Genomic DNA, 7,283 nt, shown 5'->3' with positions numbered 1-7,283 from the left:
GCAGTGAACCCGGCGCTGGGGGCCGGCAGTGTACCCACCCCTTCACCCCGCCCCGCCCTCCAATCCCCGTCCGTCCGTCCAGCCAACACGCCGCGGGTGCTGTTTTTCTCTCTGTATTTAGCGATGAGAGTGAACAGCTGGGTCTAGCGGCGCGGGCCGGGCCCGTAGCCAGAGGTGGTCGGCTGCGTCACCTGAACACCGGGAATCTTGGCAAAGTCCTGCAACGGCACAAACGGTAGCGTCAGTCGAGGCATGAGCGTCAGTAAACAAACACACACACACACAAACACGTCAGTCGAGGAATATGGGCGTCAGACGACAGACATGTGCAATGTGCATGGATCCGAGCGATGGATCCATGATCTCAGTGGATCTCGAAGCAAACTGCAGGCTAGGATCTATAATCCCATCGGATCCGAATCTTGGATCTATGATCTTATACGATCTGAATATAAACAAAGAATATGCATCTATGATCTGAGTGGATCCCACCATGCACAACATTTGAAACCATGTTTTAAAGAGTTTCTATGTCAGTACGTACCGTAACTATGGATTTTATGACGTGCAATCAAATAAAATCACTAAAACAGAACGTTTGTGAGTTGCAACAAGTGTTTTTTGGGGGGATTTTCGTGTTGACAAAAAAATAAGTGAGGATCTATGATATCACTGGATCTCAAGCAAAAAAATGGCACTGGGATTTATTACGGAGCGAGCGAAGCGAGCGGAGTCTTATGTAGAATAACAGAAATTTATGAGTACGAGGGCCGGCAGGCCGGCCGACCGTGGTCACGCTTTTGCGAGGCTTATATCTCAGCAACCACTAGACCGATTTACACGCGGTAATTTTTGTAGGGTAGCTTCATTCCTTCTACCAAGTATTGGACTATTCCATTTCCCGAAGCATGTGGGTGACCCCTTATGAACGTGCCACGTGCAAAACGAAGAGGTGTCACTTTTGTAAGTTGCAATATCTCGGTAACTACTTGGCCGATTGCGCTGAAAGTTGGCATGTAGGTAGGCACCCACTAGGCAATGCATATCCATGTGCCACAGTTGGGGTGCTGCTGCACGTGCGCACGTGCAGGGGTCGATTCCAGATCTCGAGAACAGCTGGACTGATGACGCTCAAATTTGGTACATGGTTAGGGAAGGGACGCAGGGCGTCGCTTCCAGATCTCGAGAACGGCTAGGCCGATTGCGCCCAAATTTGGCACATCGCTAGAGACCGGTTCGTAGGGTGCAGTGCACAAGTCGGTTGGAGACACCCCCTCGCAAGTTCGCACGTGCTAGACCCACCCTGTCGCTCGCTCCGTTGGTCGCCCCACAAGGCGTTTTACTGGTTTCAATCCTTCATTTTGAGGCCACTGAATGGTACGCAAGACCCATACCGGCAGATGTATGCGCAGAGTTGCCACCGGACAGGGCCGGCGCAGTGACTCACCATCATGCTGAGCATCTCCTTGGTCTCGGGGTCCACGTCGATGATGTCCTTCTCCAGTGCGGACACCTCGGGCACGAAGTTGTCCCTGCGCTCGCGCTCCTCCTCCTGCAGTTTGATGGAGATGCCGCGCACGGGCGCCCGCTGGATCCGCTTCATGAGGTGGGTGACGAACCTGGCCAGAGGCGCGCGCGCAGACAGGTCAGAACGCGGCAACTACACTTGTGGCATAGTTTATATGAAATACCGTGCAAGGGGTGCCAAAGAACTTATGCTGGAGAAACGGGAAGGGCGGTTAATGTTCGTTTAAAAGAACATAGACGTGACGTAAAATTCCATCCTACTTCTAACGCAATAGTGCTACACATAGAATACAACCACTTACCTGATTGGGATTACGACAATATTAGAAAAGAACATGAAGAAATCTACGAGAAAGATCCTGGAAGCGACTCATAAGATCACACGGGACACATTCAACAGTAGAAACGGATTCATTACTTTAAGTTCTACTATTACCATTTCACCTGAGCTCTGTTCGGTCACTGTTTTCTTATCAGTCGGGGAAACTGTGGTCAAATCTTCCATTTTTAGAAAGCCTTCCATTTTTGGAAGGATTTTCTATATATGGGTACGCACCTTCCAAAAATGGGTACGCTGACGACGTCATCGTACCCAAATATAGAAAATGTTGCGCATATGTTGGAACTTACCGATTTCCGCCGAACATGAGGCAAATGCGACTATCGCCCCTGGTCGCTTTCTATTCGCCATAGTGAAGTGTCCATAATCTAGCGTGGATGCCTAAATCCTAGCGTGAATGTATTTTAGGTAATTTTTCAAAGTAATGAGTCGTGGAAAATTGACAAAAATTTACCGACAAACGATGGTTTTATAAGACTTTATCAAACATTTTGTAAGCAAAAAGCATCAAAAACGAAAAGTAAATATCCTTAAAAGTACTTTAGTGACGGGCCATGCTTGTTCGATACCGCCGACTTTATTTACAGTGCGGAATTGTCTGGACAGATAGCGGCGGTTTCGGGAGTGTAGTGGCGAGTAAAACATGTATTTGTTGCCGTTTTCTGCATTTATTAGCATATTGTGTGGTTGATTTCAATTTTTTAAGACTTTTGCCAAACATTTGGGTGGAGGTCTCGTCATTTTTCAATGTTTTTTTCCGGAATACGGGACGAATTAAATAGGCGTTGCTGCGCCGTTTTTCGTGTTACTTTCTATCGAAGGAGCATGAATCTTCAATTTATATGAGGAATAGTAAGTTTAATTTAAACCATTTTTTGTCAGGGCTATAGCTGTGTTCCTCCTGGTTGGTTATTGACCAGCTGTTTTCTCTTCTGAATTTCTATGTGTCCTCTAGAAGTAGAAAAAGAGAGCAGTGCGCCAGGACACCATGCTATTATATCACTATGTACATTGACATAGCATGCCTGTATTACCAACACTAGCACTGCTGCTTCTCCTTATATCAATGATCATAAATGGCAAAATCAACTATTAATGTTACACATTTAAAAAGGCCGTAACTTAAATCAAAGAATGTGAATCACAGTTGGGAACACTGAGATTAGACCTTCCAATTTTGGAAGCCTTCCATTTTTGGAAAATGCATACCCATTTATGGAAGGTCCTTCCAAAAATGGAAGGCTTCCAAAAATAGAAGATTTGACCACAGTTTCCCCCACTGTTATTGGCATGCTGTCAGTTTTCCCATATACGGAAGTTATTGCTGGCGCTTCTTGGCCTCTCATTGGTCAAATGATTACCTGGGCCACGTGAATCAGCATGCTCGCAGCCTGCCGATAAAAAAAACGCGACCAAACAGCGCCCTGGCACATCCCATGCTGAAGCTACTCACCCAGCAATCTTGTTGCGCAGCGGCTTGCTGGGAATGATGGCAATTTCCTCACATATTCTCTTGTTGGTGTGGAAGTCTAGCCCTAGCTTTGTATAGTACTTCTCAATGATGACTTTCGCCACCTTCTTCACAGTCTTGGTTCGCACACGACCCTGTCGTGAAAAGGCATGTGGTCATTTCATCTTTTTACACCCTCTAAAATGGGACAAATTGACAAAATATAGACAATAATGAACTAAACCACAATAGCCTTGAGCAAAACACAAAACAACACGTTGTGCTCGCAGTTATGGTCCAATTCAAGAACGGCGAAAATAAGGAACATTAATGCTACCATTATTGAAAAAAAAAATCAACAAAAAATGCAAAAATATGGCCATTAATCTCATAAAATTAACGAATTTTACCCACCATGATTGCTCCACTCTGGGCGCGGAAGCCAAAAGACTTGACGGCGCTGCCTTTTCCATAAACATTTTATGGTTGTAGACAATTCTTTTTGTGCCAGGCTTTCAAAAAATATATTATAAATTTGATTTTTTTTACAGACCATTGATAAATGCTAGAAATGCATATTATTAGAACAATAAATTAATAAATGTAACGGGAGTTGGCACAATCGGTAGGGGGAAAAAAGGATCCGGGAGAGGGAAACCTTTATGAACCGTTTTCCCGTTTTCCACTAGAAATGACGTCACAAGAAGGATAAAAACGAGTTATCTTGGATAAAAACTACACTCATCGAAAGCTCAGACACAGCTGCGCAGTGAAATTTCACTTTTTTCCCATAGGAAAGTTTTTACAGGAAAATCAAAATTTTGGGTCAATGGGGCAGTCAAGGGCGGCGCCACCGTGGGGGCAGTGGGGGCAGACTGCCCCCACTGGCATGAGGCCGTGGGGGCAAAACTATGTTTTTGCCCCCACAAAATTTGGCTGATGTTGAAAAGGGAACAGAAGACCGGTGCAACATTCATGATAGGCGATTATAATAGTACGTCTGTTTTTGACGATCCCCGTATCAAGTGCATCAGCAAAACGTTCGTTCTCGGACCGCCTGTCGCATATCTCCTACTCCCACTCATTCCCCTATAGGGGAATGAGTGGGAAAATGAGTATACTCATTTTCATTCACCAGAAGGCTGTCCTCGAGCTTGACCTCGAGGAGGTTGAGAGTCAGTTTGTCAAAAGTCGGCCGGAGAAGAGAATAGAGATGAGATCATCCTCTTGGGAACCCTTAGCCTGAGACTGAGCTCAGGGAGGTATGACAAAATGTGATAGATGTGTATATGCATTATATACGAGGTGTGGCTAAAAAGAAACCGGACTGCTCGTGCTGGCCATAAACTAGGGGACCCGAAGACTAACGAGACACTTGGCATTAATCTTTAGCATATTGTCGTGATGTGTGCCAAACGGCATCTCGATATCGCAATTATTCTCCTTTCCACAGCTCTTTGTTTTATCGATGTTCGGCGGCCTTGTCATCGCTGCAGGCTTCTACGATGAACTTCGAAAAAAAGAGGGAACATCACGTTCCTTTCCAGACTGGAGAAAAGTCCAACAGAGACGCTGAATCTGTTCAAGGCTGTTAATGGGGAGCAAGTCATGTGTAACATGCAAGTGTTTGAATGGCATACGAGGTTCAGCACTGGTCGTGAGGATGTCGGTGATGACCCCAATGTCTGGAGGTCCATCAACGTCCGCGCGCATGTCGAAGTCGAGGGTGGAGACGACATTGATCGTCTTTTTCGATCATAGGGGATTCGTTCACCGCCAGTTCGTGCTGGAGGTGTACGACAGTCGACCAGCCACTTCTACAAGGAAGACCTGGGACGCCTTATTTCACGAGTCAGGCGCACCAAGTGGAGTTTCTGGGAAGCCAAGAACTGGGTGCTCCATCACGACAACGCTCCCGCGCATTCTGTCATTAGCGTTCAGCAGTTCGTTGCCGAAAAGCAGGTCGCGGTGCTCAAGCACCCTCCTATTTGCCAAACCTCCCTCCCAGTGACTTTTGGCTGTTCCCTGAAATGAAAAACATCGTCAAGGAAACCCATTTTGAATCAGTCCAGGACATCCAGACCGGAGTGACCAGCGTCGGCGTCATCAATAAAACAAAGAGCTGTGGAAAGGAGAATAATAGCGATATCGAGGTGCCGTATGGCACACATCACGACAATATGATAAAGATTAATGTCCAGTGTCTTGCTAGTTTTGGGGCCCCCTACTTTATGGTCAGCACAAGCAGTCCGGTTTCTTTTTAGCCACACCTCGTATGTCATTTGGCGCATCTCGACGAGACGAATGCGAAGGTACCGCTTTCGCGAGATTAAGCGGTAGGCTATTGCACTTTTGCATTTCCGGTTATATCTCAGAAACTAATCGATCTACGATGAAGCCATTTTAAACGATCATGGGCGGTTTGTTACCCAACAAGTCGATCGCATTTTCAACACTAAAAAGCCTAAGACGACGAAGATATAGCCTAAATAACACTATTTTTTATGTGCAAACCCTACCGCTAAAACCCGCGAGACCTGTACCACTGCCGTAGCTCTTGGGCCATTTTTGTTGAAGTTCTTTGCGAAAAAAAACTTAAAAGTTTTATGTTGACCTCACGTACACGTCTGTGACGCCGACGTTTGCCGTGCAGGGATCTAGCAAAATCGACCTTGTGACGTTGTCAAGGAGGCTAGGTCCAATTTTTTTTTTGCTCTCAAAATATGTCAAATTAATGGGGGATAAGGCACAGCAAGTTTCGTCTTTCTATCCCAAAGCGTTCATGAGGTATCGCAAACATTCGCCAGGGGGAGGCGAAAAACGCCCCCCCCCTTCCGGGCCCGCGAGGGTTAATGGTTAAGCTCAATATGTAGGTATCCATGAAACCTGAAACCATAATAATTTTGAATGGCAACAACTAGGGGCAAGGTGCTCATGGATTTTGCAGATCGGTGTATCATACAACAGTCGGGTCACCTCAAGCTTGCCCCCACTGGCGAAAATTCGTGGCGCCACCACTGATGGGGCTCCCTCCCGATTTCGTTCAAAATCAGCACACATGTATGCCCCACCACCAGCCGAGGAACTCCCTAAAACGGTCCCCGTTGCATTGACGTTAAAGGCCCGCCGTAAAGCCCCATAAACTCGTAAAATATCCCAAAAATCGCCCTTATACGGCCAAAAAGGGGCGCTTGGGTAAAAATGGGTATAAAAAGAAAGCTCTCGTTTACCCAGACACTAAGGTCTTCGTCGGCTAAATTTGCGGCATTGTTTTACGCCCAGTTTAAAAACCGTCAAGTCACCGAATTGTAGACGGTCAGAATAGACTGGCCGTTCATGCGCGTGTCGGGGGGGACGGTGACTGGCGGTGCGTTAGTGCCTGGGTGCCAGGCCTACCTATGTAGGTACAGGGACCCGCAGTTGCTTCTGTACACACTAGTATTTCAGCGTATTCTTTGCCTGTGACACCGTTGGAGGCGAATTGGGAAATGATTGTGTGCTTATTAAAACCACCATCTGAAGGGCTTTAAACTGATGTGCTGCTCTCCTAATTCAGTGAAATTTTTATGGCTATATCAGCAAAACATTGTTTTCAGCGCTTTTTCCTGCCCCATTCCTTCTGAAACCTGGAACCGCTTATTCCATTTACTCCTGCCATCTGACGATGGTCGTGCTGACTACTAGTTCCGGCGCTAGTTACTGCTCCAGTTTTGCACCCGGCACAAACTCAGACGGCACCGGACCGTGGCTCGACCAGGGAGGGTCGGACCGAGCCGACTGCCTGGGGCGCGGTTAGATCGGACGCCCTGCTGGGGAAGGGGACGGGAGTGAGGGGGAGTGGAGGAGGTGGTCACGTGGTCCGTCCAAGCTCGCAGACGACCTGACCTGTCCTGCGCCCAGCCATGTTCCGTGATCCAAAATGGCACGAGAGCTGTAGAATGTCTGGAGGAGACGCTTCGAAAGCGA

At 47.0% G+C, this 7,283-nt stretch overlaps 1 protein-coding gene across 1 annotated transcript; it reads right to left on the bottom strand.

Moving 5' to 3' along the window:
* Positions 1 to 108: 108 nt before the first annotated feature.
* Positions 109 to 3,902, bottom strand: LOC122371223 (40S ribosomal protein S17-like). The gene is made up of 4 exons (XM_043347377.1): positions 3,732 to 3,902; positions 3,321 to 3,472; positions 1,448 to 1,619; positions 109 to 218 (listed from the first exon to the last, which is right to left on the bottom strand). Exons 1-4 carry the CDS (start codon positions 3,732 to 3,734, stop codon positions 144 to 146), a joined length of 402 nt encoding a protein of 133 aa, XP_043203312.1. The 5' UTR covers positions 3,735 to 3,902; the 3' UTR covers positions 109 to 143.
* Positions 3,903 to 7,283: the final 3,381 nt, after the last annotated feature.

This window comes from Amphibalanus amphitrite, unplaced genomic scaffold (genome assembly GCF_019059575.1).
Source record: "Amphibalanus amphitrite isolate SeventyFive unplaced genomic scaffold, NRLGWU_Aamphi_draft 001217F_arrow, whole genome shotgun sequence".
Lineage (NCBI taxonomy): Eukaryota > Metazoa > Arthropoda > Thecostraca > Balanomorpha > Balanidae > Amphibalanus > Amphibalanus amphitrite.
This window is presented reverse-complemented; position numbering and strand designations above follow the sequence as displayed.

Excerpts from the sequence above, each read along its gene's own strand:
- LOC122371223 (XM_043347377.1), bottom strand. Across the intron at positions 1,620-3,320 it reads CTGCGCAACAAGATTGCTGG|GTTCGTCACCCACCTCATGA; the intron begins GTGAGTAGCTTC and ends GCCTCTGGCCAG. Across the intron at positions 219-1,447 it reads AGGAGATGCTCAGCATGATG|GACTTTGCCAAGATTCCCGG; the intron begins GTGAGTCACTGC and ends GTGCCGTTGCAG.